General features: G+C 37.7%; 1 protein-coding gene across 5 annotated transcripts in view; it reads right to left on the bottom strand.

The window, feature by feature from the left end:
- Nucleotides 1–17,743, bottom strand: part of ZNF462 (zinc finger protein 462) — a 155,689-nt gene that overhangs the window by 49,530 nt on the left and 88,416 nt on the right. For all 5 annotated transcript variants that reach the window (XM_043965237.1, XM_043965257.1, XM_043965245.1 and 2 more), the window contains one exon: nucleotides 15,774–15,965. In XM_043965237.1, coding sequence (XP_043821172.1) covers nucleotides 15,774–15,965 — 192 coding nt within the window. The remainder of the gene's footprint in view (nucleotides 1–15,773; nucleotides 15,966–17,743) is intronic.

Here is a 17,743-nt window from a genome sequence, read left to right as displayed (position 1 = left end):
TCTTATTCTTCTCTCCTCTCACGCCCATGTCAACCCATCCTTTTCCACATCCATCCATATTTTGGCTCTTTCTAGTCCTGGACTGTCATTTTAGTCTTCCTGTCCCTTCACGCTGCCAGCAATCTATTTCCACAGAGCGGAGAACCTTTCCTGCAGTTCTAGAAGTGCTTGAATTCACCACTTTTAAGTACACTGCCTGATTACAGCATAAGACTATGGAATCTGCAGAATGAGCGGCTTGATTTTCCTTAAAACATTATGTGATTCTGAAAGTAAAGCCATGTTCACTTGTGACAGTCCTGCCAATTTCACTGAAGGGACTTCTCAACTAATTTCCCACGTCCACCCCCAACAAAAATTGTACATCCCTATTCCTTCTTCTATTGACCTTGTTTTTTCTATTTGTACGTTCACAGATATTCAACACACAGACGGCTCTGTTTCTGCTTACATGTTCCACATTAACTAAGCCTCCTGGCTTTCACACTGGCATCGTGCTGATGGTTCCTCACAGTTACTAAGGGAATCCACCAGTCTTTCAGAGTGACAAATCCTGAAGAAGCCAATGTCTGGGATGCCTCCATCCAGCACGAAAATAGAAAACCACTTGCCCCAATGGGGATTCCTGATCCAAGCACCTCTCTGAATTACTGCAGGCAAAAGGTCAGCAGAGGAGCAAAGTTAAAGGAATTTATCTTACTTGTCTTGGATTGTGACCCTTTAAGAAAAAAGGTTTATTTTAGTTGGTTAATTTTCTTTCTCTCTCTCTCTCTCTCTCTCTTTTTTTTTTTTTGCCACAGTTTAAAAGTTTTCCACAACATCCTCTGGTTGGTGGCAAATTGTCAAAAGGTGTCAAAGAATTTTGCTAGTATTATAGTATTTTACAAGTCAACACTGCAGCTGGCAGATTACAGACAGTCAATTTCTGGCTGCAGAAATAGGGTGGGGTTTTGTTTGTTTGTTTTTAAGTTACCAGCCCACAGTATTCATTAGCTTCAGTTTGGGGACTGGCAGTCTATCTATCTATCTACACACATACATATATATGTATATTCATGAATTATGGTAAATAAGGATGAATGGTCCACACATTATGGTACATAATGCACATATATTTGAAAATTTTCTCTTAATATTGGTATACATATGCAAAAATCCATTAAGAATGTACATGGAGGGGGCAGCTAGGTGGCACAGTAGATAAAGCACTGGGCCTGGATTCAGGAAGACCTGAGTTCAAATCTGGCCTTAGACACTTGACACTTACTAGCTGTGTGACCCTGGGTAAGTCACTTAACTCTCATTGCCCCCCCCCAAAAGAATGTACATGGAGGGGAAACATAGGCTACATCCCCCTCAAAAAAAAAATCAGACTCTTTACAGTAAGAGAGAATCCCTAAGGGAAACCATAACTCCTAGAAATCCCTGGGGCAGAACTGCCTCATAACTCTATCAAACTGGGTGACTCTGTTCCTCTTAGTAGTTTTGCGCTCCCCTCTGGACACAGAGCAAAGAAACGGCATGTGTGGACCATTCATCCTTATTTAGGAGATGGCTATCTCTGCTGTCTCTGTGGTCTAAGCCCAGCCACAACAGCTACTTTAAAATCTTCTGCATGCTCTGTATCATTGACTTATCTCACTTTCTTGATTTATTTTCACTAGTTTTACATGGAGCATCATTAAAAAATGGCTTTAGCATAACAGATTTTATAAGTAGGATCACTCAACACTTTTTTTCTCACTTGGAAAAGGATTAGGTGTATGCATATGTGTGTATGTATGTATATATGTATGTGTATGTGTACTCAAGAATTTTATAAGAATCAGAGAACCTTTAAGTTAGGAGGAACCAGAGATGCCCTGTAGTTTATTGTTCCATTCGATGCAAGAATCTCTCCTACGATATCCCCGATGGTTTTGTCTACTGCTAACTGCAACATTTTCAACGATGGAGAATTCACTACCTCCCAAGGCAACTAATGACAGTTTGGGGAAGTTTGAATGATTAGAAATAAAAACTACTTTCCTCTCCCTGAGGAAACTTCCACCCATCACACCTAGCTGTGCCTCCTCTGGAGCCGTATTAAGCAAGTCTAATCCTTTTGCCAAATGACAACATTCAGCTTGTTGAAGACAGTGAAACTGTCTCTGCCAACATGCAAGGAGTTCTATGTGATTTTCTGAGGGCCCTTCCATCCTTTAACCCAAAGGTGTCAAACACACTGCTGCAACTCCCCCAAGTGGGTCTCAAACCAGATTCAAATGTAATTGGGAAATAGTTAACAAAATAAATAAAAATACAATAAAAAATAGATGATGTTAACATGTGACTTTCTAAGCCAACAAGCATCTGTAGGGATGCTTTATGTATGGTTTAGTGGCCCCCCGATTATATTTAAGTTTGACACCACCATCTTAAATTCTATGACCTCCTCTAGGATTAGTCTGGTTACCTTCTAGGGGTCAAACTCTAGTTTGACAATATTTTTCTTACAGTTCAACCTAACTGGGCTATCCCCCAATGTCCTGAAGATATTCCTTTCTGCCAGGAACTATTTTCCTTTGTTTGTTTTTCATATCTACTATCTAGTGTGTACCTTGTACACAGTAAGAGCTTAATAAATGATTACTACATTAAATACAGCATGGTACTCAAAACTGGACAATACTCTGGAAGTTGTCTGACCCAAGCACAGTACAATGCCACCTCCATACCTCAGGATAACGTACTCCTATTAGTTCATTCTAAAAGGCATTAACTTTTGTGGCTTCCATGCCATAGCACTGGCCCTGATGAGCCTTTCTACTCCTAAAAGTCCCAGGTCCTCTTCACTTGAATAGATCTGGAGCAACCCTGGAAAGTTGGCTGGATTCGGATTCAGAGAAACTGGGTACAAATCTCCATTCTTAACTACTTCTATCTAACTGAAGTCATCTAACTTTTTTGGTCCTTGGTTTCTTCATTTGTAAAATGGAAGAGTTTGATTAGATAATCTTTTCCATCCCTTTTGGCTCTAAATCTAGGACCTGATGTTTGTGGAGTTGATTTTTTTGAATCCGTATGCATGATTTTACATTTATTGCAATGAAATTTAATCCGCTTAGTCTCTGCTCCTCCTTCAACCTGTTGAGATCTTTTTAAAATTCTGATTCTGTCACTATTAGCTATCCATCCCAGGTTCATTATTTGCACATTGGTTAGGTTTTCTAAACATCTTTCAAGGGATTTGAGGTTTAAATATCTTCATGAGATACCCTTTAAACACATGGCACTATGGGGGAAACCAACTTAAGTTTTATTTAAGGATCATCATTTCAGGAATAATGATTTTTTTTTCTTTTTTTGGAGACATAGGCCCTATTCAAGACTATTTTGTGAGAATTATTAAGAGGACAGATGGTAGAAGATGCTAGAAAATGGTAAAAGTGGAGGTAGCAACAATCCACACAAACATTTAAAAGTATGTTGTTAGATGATACCTTTAAAAAAAAAAACATTCATTTTCAAAGTTTTTCAAGTTGCTTAATTAATGATATAGCCAAAACTCTAATCTACCCTACAATTTACACACAGGAAAAGCAACTTGCTAGTTAATCTTCCCCCTTCAACTGACATATCAAAACGTATCCAAACTAAGCTTTTCTGCCTGGAACCTGACTCTTTTGGAACCCAAGCCCACTCTGTTATTCCAACTTTGTTGTTATTCAGTCATTTCAGTCATGCCTGACTCTTTGTGACCCCATTTGGAGTTTTCACAGCAAAAATACTGGAGTGGTTTGCTATTTCCTACTCCAACTCATTTTACAGATGAGGAAACTGAGGCAAACAGGGATAAGTGACTTGTCCAGGGTCACACAGCTAGTAAGTGTGTCTGAGGCCATATTTGAATTGAGGCCTGATTCCAGGCCCAGCACTCTATCCATTGTATCACCTAGCAGCCAACTTTATTTCAATTTTACCCTTCAGTATTACCCCAAACACTCTGATTTCTAGGGTTCCTTCCAGCCCTTCATATTTAGGAATTTTTGATTCATCTATCAGGCACACGTCCAGTCCATTCTTTCCTTTAAACCTTTGCTCACGTGGTACCTCTCACCTGGAATTCTGTCTCCTCCGCCCATCCAAATCCTACAAAGTCCATCTGTAATTCAGCATATTCCAATGAAGCCTTCCCATCCATTCTCAGTGCAGTTCCTCTCCTTGGGCTCCCTCCAGTACAAAGCACATATATGCAATACAGCTCTTGTTTATCTATGATCTGTTTTGGTCCCTGTTCCAGTCCTGTCTCTAACAAGATCATAGATTCCTTCAGAGAACAGACTTTTAGTTTTACATCTCCCCACAGCACCTAGAACATTGTATTTGGTAGGTCCTCAATACATGGATCCTTGTATGATAGCAGCAGTTAATGCTGGAAGATTAAAGCTAGCAGATTATCTAGTGTGACTTCCTCATTTTACAGATGAAGAACTGGGAGGTCTAGAGGAAGCAGGTGACTTGCCTAAGGTCATACAGGTAGCAAATAACAAGGCTGGCCCTCTTATTTCAAATGAAGTGCACTTTCTATTACATATATTTTAATTTTAATTGGTTTAATCAAGCTCCTCAAAGTATCAAATAAGCAGACTATGTTTTGTTTTTTTCTATAGAATATCTTTAGACTTTCAGGATTTAAGAAGAAGCAGTTTCTCTACAACCCTGAGTGCTTAATTAATGGAATTGCCTCTTCTGATGTTGGACTTCAAAATTAAGCATGAGACAGCAAGAAACCCTTGTAGAAATCACTCAGATGACTTCCAAAAACACCAACTGTAGTTATTTAAGGGGAGAAGGGCTTGTGGCAGGTAAGAGGCAAATAAGTTACCCAGAAATTCAAAAGTTTGGCTAGTTAGTGATAGCTTCAGAAACTCACAGCCTCTATTTGTGTGGCAATCAGGATTAATTCTAATTAAGGATATAAATAATAAATGATAAAAGATGACTTGGGGAGGGATGATTATAGAAAATATTTAGGAGTGAGTCCCTGAATATTTCTGAGGGGCCTCGTCTTGCAAAGTCCTTTTGCTGTTTGCTGGTCCATGAAACTGTAGGCATCTAGTGTTCTTGGTACACAGATCTCTGCCTAACAGTTTTTTTCTAAGGTATTTTATCTCCTTGAAGCTGCAGAAAGAATGTGAGATGTCTTAGTGAAAACCCTCATACCCTTTGGCAAGTTTAACAAGGGAAGAGAATTGAAGCAAAAAGTAGAAAAGAACTGAGTCACATGAAGTAAGCCCAAGTATCCTATTTGAAAAGATTAAAAGCTGCCTTATGGATGGATCTCACTCTTGAAACTCTTCTGCTCATCTTTAGGTGAGCCTTCTCTAAGGTGTCCTACCAGAAGGACCATGAGAAGTGCTTACAACACCAATTTATGTCATCATATATATATATGCTTATTATATTGGCCATATTGTCCATTCTCAGGTAAATCTCCCATTTTTCTCAAATTTATTTCTGTTCCGTCTCCCTGCCTGGACAATCCCTTAGTAGTAGAGTTCACCAACTATATGGTGAGAACTCCTAAGAACCTTTGGCCACTTTGAAGAAGGTGGCCTTTTACAATATCTGTTAAGCTAGGTGGTGCAGTGGATAAAGCACCGGCCCTGGATTCAGAAGGACCTGAGTTCAAATCTGGCCTCAGACACTTGACACTTAACTAGCTTTGTGACCCTGGGCAAGTCACTTAACCCTCATTGCCCTGCCGAAAACAAAACCAAAAACAAATAAAATATCTGCTAAAATATTTTGTTCTTTCAGCTCCTAGGGAGAAGTTTCAGGTGATCAAGGAGGATTAGTTGTTTGTTTGTTTTTTAAAATAGTGTTATTATATAAATTATTACTTTTCTTGCTTCCACTTATTTTATTCATCAGTTTATAAAAGTCTTCAAAATTGTTTGTTTTTAGAATAATCTGCCTACAGCTGTGATATAAAAACAAAAACATCAATAAAACTTTCAAATTACAATTTACAGTAGGCACTGCATACTTAGAGTCAATCTATCAGATAGATTTGAATATAGACTCTGTCTATTGCTGTGCTGAAAGGTACTTATGATTCCTGCCTTCAGACAACATATTGTCACTGTCACAGTAAAATTCCCAGAAAATTACTCAGGACTCCCTTTTCCCCCTCACTCCCACGTATACACATTCTTGTCATGTGTGTGTATGTGTGTGTGTGTGTGTGTATGTCTCCTTTTATTTTAATTTTTTCTCTCAATTACAAGTAAAAAAATTTAACATTCATTTTTTTAAATTCCAAGTTTCAAATTCTCTCCCTCCCTCCCCTCTCTCCTTGACAAGGCAGACAATTTGATATAGATTATACATGTGAAGTCATGCAAAATATATTTCCATATTAGCTGTGTTGCAAAAGAAAACAGACCAAAATTTTTTAAAAAAAGAAAAAGCAAAAAGGCTTAAAAAAGTATGCTTTGATCTGCATTCAGACTCTGCCAGTTCTTTCTCTGGAAGTGGATAGATAGCATTTTTCATCATAAATCCTTTGGAATTGTCTTGCATCTCTGTATTTCTAAGAATAGCAAAGTCATTCACTAAGTCACTGTACAATATTGCCATTACTGTATACAATATTTTCCTAGTTCTGCTCACTTCACCTTACATCAGTTCATTTAAGTCTTCACAAGTTTTTTCTGAAAGCATCCTGGCTCATCATTTCTTAGAGCAGAACAGAATTGTATCATAATCATATACCACAACTTGTTCAGCCATTCACCAACTGATAGGCATCCCCTCACTATCTATCTATCTGTCTGTCTGTCTGTCTATCTAGCTGCACTTCCGATCTGCAGCGTTGGACACTATGGAGTGTGTGCTGGAGCTGAATGCTGAAGAACTGAAGCAGATGGGAATAACACAGCCTGGACATCAGAAGTGAATTCCCTGCAGTATCCAGGATTTTAAGGACTGATTTGTAGACAGGATAAACTTGAACCCACCCACGATGCCTACTTTCAGCAGGTAGAATGGTTGGATCACCAACAGTGCATTAGTGTCCCAATTTTCCCATATCCCTTCCAACATTTGTCATTTTCCTTTTCTATCATATTAGGCAATCTGATGGGTGTGAGGTAGTACCTCTGAGTTATTTTAATTGCCTTTCTCTAATCAATACTGATTTAGAGCATTTTTATATAACTATAGATAGCTTTGATTTCTTCTGAAAACTGCCATTCATATCCTTTGACCATTTATCAATTGGGGAATGACTTGTATTCTTATAAATTTAACTCAATTCTCTATATATTTGAGAAATGAGACCTTTATCAGAGAAACTTGCTAACCCCCCCTTTCCTTTTAATCTTGGTTGTATTGGTTTTGTTTCTGAAGAACTTTAAAAATTAAATGTAATCAAATTATCTATTTTACATCCCATAATGTTCTCTGTTATTTGGTCACACATTCTTTCTTTATCTATAGATCTGACAGGTAAAATTTTCCATGCTCCCCCAATTTGCTTATGATATCACACTTCATATCTAAATCATGTACCCATTTTGATCTTATCTTGGTATGTGGTGTGAGATGTTGGTCTATACCTAGGTTTTGCCAAACTTTTATAGTTTTCCTAGCAATTTTTGTCAAATGATGAGTTTCTGTCCCTTGGATCCTGTGCTTTATCAAAACTAGATTACTATGGTCATTTATGTGTATTGTTTACCTACTCTATTCCACTGACCTACCATTTTATTTCTTAGCCACTACCAGATTGTATTGTTGATTACTGCTTTGCAATACAGTTTGAGATTTGGTAAAGGCAGGATAGTTTTCAATATGAAATAGCTCGTGAAGGGAGAGTCAGAAGTCAGATCACTTGCTGATTTGGCCAGCAGCTCATGACCTGCCCATTCCCTAGTTAAACCTTCTTAAAGACTTCAGACAGTTCATCTGATTTAGGCTCTTCTGGAAACTTCCAAAATGTACACTAAGGCCTACAAATGTTGAATGTGAAATATTAAATCAAACTTTCGTTTTGGCTATAACTCTCTCTGAATGCGTTGGTAATGCATGCTCACATTCATGATGAACAAATGTTTTGGTTGGCAATAGAATGAAGGAGATGGGTTAGTTACTGAGTTCCCAGGGCATGGATCGAGTACATTCTAAATGCTTTAGTTTTTGGTATATTATCTGTGGCTAATTCTTAAAAATGAAAGAAATCCTAGGCAGGTGGGTTCTGGCGGGGAAGAAAAACTTTATCGAGTGGCTTTTATACATGACCATACCCCAATAGTGACATTCTTTGAAGAGAAGAAATTATTGGGGTCAAGCTCGAAATGTTTATCCTTTCTTTTCCTAAAGTCTCTTGGGTTCATAAACATACTTCTACCTTTTTATCTGTGCCACACAACACCCCTAAGATTTAGAAACTGCAAATCTTTACAAACTTAGAGTGCTTTTTTTTGGTTTTATTTTGGTCATTAAAGTTAGTGCTAGATTATGGTTTACAGCAAGATAGCTTTTTCCTCTAATCAGATACCTCTGAGATTAGCAGCGCCTATCAGAAATTATACATTGGCCACCAATATTATACCTTGCATTTTCCATGTGTGCTGTAAATGTTGTGGCTCTTTGTGGTTCACAGTAATTCATTCGAGCCTCTCCATTTTTGTTATTATTTCTAAAGAAACAACCTTTCTTTCCATTCCTGGAGACATCTGATTGCAATTGGAACCCGTATGGAAGGTCTGATGCCCTAGCAACTAATTGGATCCTCTTAAAGGTTGAATTTATGACTGACCTATTTACAGGTCTGAGAAACTTCTCTCAGAAAGACAGGCATCTTGGATCTTAATTTTTAAGTGTCAAGTTTTGCTGAACTCAAGGTTAAATGAGTTGAAAGTTAGAGTTAGACCCAACACAACTCTTCATGAAGCCTTTTCCTTAAGAAAAAAAGCCTAAATCTAACCCATACACCTCCATGATAATTTTTGTTTAAAGCTGCTTATAATCATTTATATGCTAAGAGAAAAGTAGTTGCTGGGGGAAGGTCATGATATGGTTTTAATGGTTTTTAATGATATTTCCTATGATTGAGACTGGAGTAGGGCCTAGACTGGTGATTTCACTGGTATAGGGCACTCCCAAGTGAGGAACCACTCTCCAGCAATGCAGATCAGTACCTTCTCTGTCATTTCTAGCTTCAGGTGGCTGCCTAGAGCAGGGCTTCTTAAACTTTTTCCATTCATGACCTTTTCACCTGAGAAATTTTTACATGACCCCAGGCATATAGGTATATAAAATAGGTATACATAACCTTTTACTGCTGCCAAATTTTCGTGACCCCCACCTTCAGTTATGTGATACCACATGGCCTTGCAACCCACAATTTAAGAAGTTAGGGCCTAGAGAACTAAGAACCTCAGGGGTTTGCTCAAGATGACACTCAAATATATGCTAAAGGCTGAACCTGAACTCAATCCTTCCTGGCATCAAGGCCAACCCTCTCTCCACCAGGCCAAACTGCCACTCAAACATCTCTCACATATATTTAATATATGAGAATATGTTATAAAGGACTCTACTAAAGATTGGACTAAGAGCACTGGTGAGAGATTTCCTTATCGTTTAAAGCATGGAGAAACACTTCCAAAAACATATCCTTAGAGACTCGAAACCTCAGGATCAAATGAGATCATCTCTGTAAAAAGCTTAGCACAGGATCTGGAACATGATAAGCGCTTTATAAATTCTTATTCCCTTCCCTTCCCCTTTCATTGTCTATAAGAAAGTTTTAAATTATATGCAAAGCATCCACTGCCCAATACCCTTCAAGTGGATCTGAGAACTCTCAACCCAGGATTTTGTTATGTGTGGTTTTTCTCTATGGTTTCCTGTATTTGGATTTAACCACAAACAAATACCGTATGTAACAATGGCCAAAACAAAGAGCACATGATTTCCCCCCCCCCACCCATAGAAATTTGTTCATGTAAATTCAGACACACAGTCAATACAATATAAGTAATAATACCACTGGATGACCACAGAAGTAACTTCAGAGTCTGTCTAGCCCCAAAGAATCCATTATATGCTAGAATTTCTAGAGAATGAAAAGTTTTAACCTGTTCCAGATTTTCAACTTCCCACCATTAAAAAATAAAAGCATCTTTTGTTTAGGAAATAATCTCCAATATTCAGATACCATTCTTTAAAATAAGGAAGCAGTTTTTAATCTTGAGGAAGGGTTGTTTTGGAAACAGAGTTTCCTCCAGTAACCCCTTAAGCCTTAGGGATGTTTCTGAACCTGTTGCCTAGATGCAAGAGAAATGAGCTCCCCCTCCTCCATTTTCTTGACAATTTGTTAATCTGAAGGTGAGAATGCTAAGTAAAATGCCAGGCACTCTGAGTCACTTATATTAATTTAACTCGATTGAACATAATGGTTGACTCCAATAAAGTTTTTGTCAGTCTGTTGTCAAGAGTCAGCCAATATTTATGGAGGACTTGCTATGTGTGGCTCCCGTGCATGGACAAAACACAGAAGAGAAGGTTCCTGGCCTGCTCTAGAAATTTGTAATCCAACTGGAGAGATGATAATCCCCTTGTATGCACATAAAACTAAAGAACATTTAAAAGCAACATATCAACAGGTGGAATTTTCCATGGTACAAATTGTTAAGAGGATATAGAGTAGATGGCAGAAAAGAAAAGACTCACTTCTGACATATAGTAAGTGCTTAATAAATGCTTGTGGACTGCCTGCCTGCCTGTCTGCCTGGAAGAGATCCTGGAGGAGGTTATCTTTGGACTGAGTTTTGAAGAAGGGAAAGGTCATGGACTAGTAGAGAAAAAAAGGTGAGGGAATTTCAAGGAGGGCTTACTCCTTATCTAAAGGCATTGAAGTATCACAGAGGAAGTCATTAGCTAGCAGAATAGGTTTCCCACAGCTGACAATGAATCTCTCTCTCCCTGAATTTTCCCAAAGCTCTTTGAGTGACTTCTCTTTTGCAGAAATCCCATGCTATTTTTTCAGTATATTTATTCATGTACATAACACATCCTCCTATTAGGCTACAATAATCCTGAGAACAGGGGTTGTTTTCTTTCATTATTGTTTTCCCAATACCCAGAAGAGTGCCAGGCATAGAGTAGGTACTTAATAAATATTTGTTAAATAATCAGAAAATGAAATGTTAATGTTCCAAGGACAGGTTGGGGAATGGAAGAAAAGTATAGTTAGTGGAGGGTTTTCAGCCAATGCCAGACAAAAGAAGGCTGGATTTGATATTAGAGATCATAGCAGGTTTTTGACCCAAGAAGTTGTTATTTAATAACAGTGTTGTGAGAATTTTCTTAGCAAACTGTGCAAGGGGTAGAAACTGAAGTTATTTCAGTTTCTATGCAAACATTAGGCTACAGCATCGAAGACCTCTCTTAGGGAGGTGGGTTAGATATATTAAGATCTCTATTATAAAACTGGGAAAATTGGGACAGAGAGATGTCTCTATTTCCCTGAAGAAGCATTCAAGGCAAAGAGCCCAGAGGGTAGAGGCTCATGGACACTAACTTTATTTCTTTCTTTTCTGATACCAACATGCACAAACCAAAGCTATACCTAATTCACCATGTTCATTTTGCTCTTAGTTTCTGCATTTGATTTTTAAAATTTATACTGACCAAAATGACCCGCAGAAACCATTTCCCACTGCAGACAATTATAAATAGCATAACTAGACAGAATCTATTAAAATAAATAACTGAATTCTTTATTCTGAGAATTCGGGACAAAGGAAGAAAATGGATTTTCCAAACTGACTTGACTTGCTATCAAATAAGTAACTAACTTTTAAAATGATAATTCCACTGTCCTATGCATTGTGTAAAACTCAGAGAAATGAATCTGGTGGCTATGCCATGATGTCCCAGTTTCTTTGTGCTATTTTTTGTTTTGTTTTATTTTGTTTTGTTTTTCCTGATACAGAAAGGCAAAAACATGAAAAAACTCGATGTAAAACAGTTCCCCATTTTGTGTCAGGGAGAGGAATACCGGCAAACAGAACATAGCAAAGTGCTTTCCTTTGTTGACAATCTTATTGTTTCCCTTTAATGCATTGTTTAGAATAGCAATTACACACCATTTCCCATTATCCTACACACAGAACCACTATTGCATAGCAGCTACTCTTTCCCAACAATTGGTAAATAAAGAAATAAATTTATTGTGGGTGAGATGTGCCAGATTGATAGTCCTGCATTCCAAAGCCCTTATTTGACCCAAAGAACAGGTGTGCTGTACAGGCAACATCAGTGAAATCTCCCTCTCTCTCATGATGCATTCTTTATCCCCTTCCCATTGTCCTGGTGAGAACATGTCTTTCTAACTTGGAAGGGACAATCAATTACTTGGGGAGGCATTTTTAAGATTGTGCTTCCTCTGCCATTGGGAGAGATATCCGATCAGTTTTCTAATTTATAAGAACAGATAGAAGGAGGTTACTAGCCCAATTCACTTAGCCCACTCCACAACAGACAGACAGAACAGACAAGTACTTATACCAGTAATCCCACATAGGACCTGGTACAGATTACTAGTTCTTATATTCTCGCATCCTTAACATCTACAATATTGAAACCCTTTTCAATAGTGTCTAATAATCCCATAATTTTCCCTATTTCTGTACTCTAGGAAATTATTCTGAATATTGAAAATACCATCCAATGTATGGTTTGCAGGCCAGCATATAAGAAAGACAGTTTTCTCTCCTTGATAAACTGATTTTCCTTTCTTCTTTACTCTTTTGCTAGGATTTCTCCATACCTCTAAGATCCCTAGCAAAATGGTCTTGCTCCAATTTGATTCCATTCCTTCAAACTTTGGGCACCATCATCCAATTTTGGTTATAGATCTACAGGGTTTCATTTATTGACATTTAATTATAATTCCATCTAGCTACCCATTCATGAAATGGATCCAAGTTCATTTAATGCTCCCTCTTTGCTCACCCCCACCTTCTGATCCCATTTTCTGTCATCAGAAAATTAAACTAGATTATTTCTAGTTCTTCAATTTAAGTTATTTATATACATTAAAAACAGCAGAGTTTAATTGGCTGAATGTTGTGTGAGCCCTATTTAACATTCCTTCTTGGTGAACATAAAAGCACTTTTCACATAATTCTCTCTGTTCTCTTTTTAAAAACCACTCCTATATATATTCCAATAAACTACTGGTGGCTGGCAATAATAATAAGGCAGGTCTGTGTCACATGGAATATTACCAAAGTCCTGTTAGAGATCCAAGTGAACAGAAATATCAATTTCTGTCAGTTACTCTTCTCTCCTTGCAGTCTAGGCTGAAAGTTATTTCATTGCACTCCAAAGTAAAAATTGTGGGGCTGAGCTTCCAGCCTAGAATTCTGGTCAGTAGAAATGGGTGAACCAAAATCAACATTCAGACTTTTTGACCTAGAATTTTTTTCCACCTAGCTTTTACCTAAGACTTCTTGCGTATCAAATGAGGTAATATATGTGTTGTTTAAAACAACAAAACACTTTGTAAACCTTAAATCACCCCATAAATGTTAGCCATGATTATTTTTAATCCCTTTGTGGAGGCAAAGAAACTGAGTCAGCTAACTAAATTGCAATACCTTGACCCAAGGTTAGTTACTGAAAAAAAAAATACTTAGCTGAGCTAGGTCATTACTATCTCCATCTGTGTCTTACCCCAATGGAGAAAAAAGTGATAATGACAGTAAGGAAAATTCCTAAGATGATGCCTTTCTTTCCTCAGTCCATAATGGGAATGTCAATTGAATAGATCATCACTGTCCAGAATGACTCCAAAATATCCAGTTTTCATCACATATGAAACTGCTTAATTAATAGCCTTGAAAGTAGTGATGCTCTTAAAACTTGGGACAAATAAAAGTTCTGCCTTTCAGTTGTATGATATAAAACTACTCTGGTGCACTCTGATGAAATGAGAATTTTTTTCTTTTAATTTCTTTCTTTTTTTTCTTTTTAAAAAATACCTTCAGGTGTTCTTAACAGGTTTCCACTTGAGTCCTTGGATTCTAAGCCTTCAGGACAAGGCCTTGCTTCCCACCAGCATTCTGAACAACACTGAGTGTTCAGTCAGTACTCAACAAATTATAAATAATGACAACACTAATGAAGCATTCTTTGTTAAGCGGAAATGCTTCAAGGTAGGAAAATCAAGCAACTGTATGACAGGATTGTGCTAAGGAAAAAAACCTTTATAGCTCTTCTTGTTGGCTTCTCAATCACAACAAATATAAGTTACTTTCAGTTAACTATTCCTCTCTAATAGACCTTCCATTTATTTATTTATTTTTTTTTGGTGGGACAATGAAAGTTAAGTGACTTGCCCGGGGTCAAAGAGCTAGTAAGTATCAAGTATTTGAAGCTGGATTTGAACTTGGGTTCTCCTGAATCCAGGGCCGGTGCTTTATCCACCATGCCACCTAGCTGCCCACCCCCCCCACATTTGCTTCTGATACTTCTCTTATAACTACCTCCCTACAGTTCTTGCAAATAAATATTATTTTGATATTGTTTAGATTATTTGATAATTTGCTCGTGTGACCAAAATGGTTGATTTAGATTTTGAATACATTTGCAATTTTTCTTAAGACTACAGTAGGTATTCTTTTTTTTTTTTCAAATTCCTGCACCCAAAACAATCTACATTTTCCTCTTCTTCTAACACCACAGTAGGCAAATCAAATAGGAACTAGAAAGCCAAAAAGCTCTATTCCATAATTCAGAATGCCAGGAAATAACATTTATGGAGCACTCAGTTGTACAGAGCATTGTATTTCAGTGGTAAAGCCAATCTAACCATAGTAATATCCTAAGCAATGATGTACTTTCCATTGCTTCCTGTTCTTGTGACTCAAGGAGTTTTCCTACAATTTTTATCTATTCCCTTTCTAAAAATTAGACTTCAGTTCCCTTCTACCACATCAAATCTCTGTTCTTCCTTTTCAATATTTCAATACCCTTCAAATATCTGAAGGTCTTAAGTTATCCCTAAGATACTGATTGGCCATGCTAAACATTCTTACCTAAAACCTATTTTTCTATTTCCTCAATTTCTCAGAATCTCTCTTGTTGCGATTCCTGGAATTTTCTACAGATCTTCAACCACAAAGGTGCCCACATACATACATGGTTCAAGATATAATATATTATGTTATATAACACCCAAACACACACACACACACACACACACACACACACACACACACACACGTCATAGGGTATGTGTGTATATATAAACATTATGTGCCTATGCACACACGTGTATATACATATACATGTGCATATGTGCATATGCACATGTGTGTAGATATGTATATACATATCTACACACACACACACATATATATTAGGGTATTCTATGTATTCTCTGAGCTGCCTCTCTAAAATGAGGAAGAAAGAACCTGTTAGTGATTTGTTTCACATCATCTCAGCACACACCACTCAAAATAGTAACAGTCTGACTCTTTTTTTTCCCCCACATCACAAAGTAAACGCACATAAATATTTGCTTCTTATTCCAACCCTAAACTCTTCTTCTACCCGTTATCTATTTAAGTTTCTTCTTTCTTCAGCTCAACCTGTAAGTGTGGGGTGGGTAACTTCCTCCAAAAAGTATTTGTAGCAAATGCCCCTGACCTTTTAAGCTCCATCCCACAATATTTACAAGGGGTTCATTCTGGCTCAGAAACACATTTTACCATTGGAGTCTTCTACTTCTTCAGCAGAGGCAGCTTTTTGTGAGGAGTGGTGGGCATGTGAGGAGAGAAGGCTGACAAGGCGTGGTCTTGGGAGGGTCAGGGCTTTCCCATGGATCTTAAGGGAGTGTTCTTTCAGCTGGCTGATTGTCATGGTGGAAAATGAGCACCAGGAACATCTGTAGGCATGTTCACCTAGAAGTGGTAGTAAGAAAGGGGACAAGAAATTGGAGAAGGAGAAGGGAAAATAAAAAGTGGGAAGGGAAGGGAAGGGAAGGGGGAAGGGAAAGAAAGAAGGGGAAGAGGAAGAAGAGAATTACTATTGTCATTCATTTTAGAACTATGGTTGCCAAATTTCTTGGCCTATGGACCACTCTGGCAAAGTATAAAATACCATGTACCACCATTCCTACCAAGAATATATTCCCATGGGGGCAACTGTCCTTGGACAAACTCCATCAGATCCTTGACTTTCATACTGGAGAGCAGAGGGGGAGATGCTCAGGGAACAGGAGTGAAATTTTGTACTTCCAGTGTTGAAGAGAATTGCAAGTTAGACCAGGACATTACATATGATTTGCATCAGCTAGCATTTCCATCCTTCTCACTTCTTTCCTCTCCATGTTTGCAGGGAGACTCCCCTACTTGGGTGTGAACTGAGGGACTATGTAATCTAACTATGTCAGTTCTTATCCATAAGATCTACAGTGTTTTCTCTGGTGACAAGGAATCTCATCCAGACACAAGCCCATCCTATTCTTTTATTGTGTTCTAACCTATGGACCACATCTAAGAGAATTCTAGAAATCTCACTGTTGATCAGTCGATGATGATTTTGTACCTCACATGCACCAAGATGGCAATAATCCAAGAGCCATCAAAGGTTTTAGCATCTGGAGTAAGTCTAAGCTTTCCAGCCCTGACTAATTTTTCCTATTTTTCACCACTGAGACTTCACCAGGACAAAAATCAAGGTGGTCCTAGGAAAGGCTTACAAACGATGCTATGCTTTGTACCTAAGAAGTAGTCAGGTGGTATTATAAACATACAAAACCTTTGAGTCAAGTGAATCCTAAATGCTCAGTGAGAATAGTCAACACTTATATGGTGCCTCCATGTTTATAAAGCACTCTATACATTTTATTTCATTGGAGCCTCACATTAGTACTGGGAGGGAGATACTATCATTATCCTCATTATACAGATAGGAAAGTAAGGCTGAGAGAGTTTAACCTGACCAGGGTCAAACAGCTAGCGCAGGATTTAATTCAGGTCTTCCCCACTGTAACTCCAGTACTTTATTTACTAGCTTTTTGGTCATTCATTCATTTCAGTCATGTCTGAGTCTTTGTGACCCCATCTGGGGTTTTCTTGGCAAGGTATTGGAGAAGTTTGTCATTTCCTTCTCCAGCTCATTTTACAGATGAGGAAAATGAGGCAAACAGGGTTAAGTGACTGGTCCAGGGTGACACAACTACTTAAGTATCTGAGGCCACTTATAATAATTAATATTTATATAGCATTTAAGGCTTGCAAAGCACTTATATTATAATTATTATAAGATATATTATCTTATTTGATCACATAATTCATTTAACAGCTTGTTTACTGGCCTAGTCAATTTTTGCCAGGCCTTCCCAAATTGAAGGGCGGCATAATGATGTGTCAGTGAGAATTAATACCAACATTCTTACTTTGGTAGGTTAATCTTCCAGTTTTCAGGCAAATTAACATTTGCATGGATACTTTGAATACTGATGAGTTGAATTAAACAGCACAACCAGAGCAATTACTAGTCTAGGTTACTCAGCTATGCCAAACCTTTGTTTAATTGTGTATATATTATACATAATATATATATATATACACACATATATATGCACACACATATATGCTATATACATATATACACACACATATATGCTATATACATATATATATATATATATATATATATACACACACACACATAT

Source organism: Dromiciops gliroides, chromosome 1 (genome assembly GCF_019393635.1).
Source record: "Dromiciops gliroides isolate mDroGli1 chromosome 1, mDroGli1.pri, whole genome shotgun sequence".
In the NCBI taxonomy this organism is placed as follows: Eukaryota; Metazoa; Chordata; class Mammalia; order Microbiotheria; family Microbiotheriidae; genus Dromiciops; species Dromiciops gliroides.
This window is presented reverse-complemented; position numbering and strand designations above follow the sequence as displayed.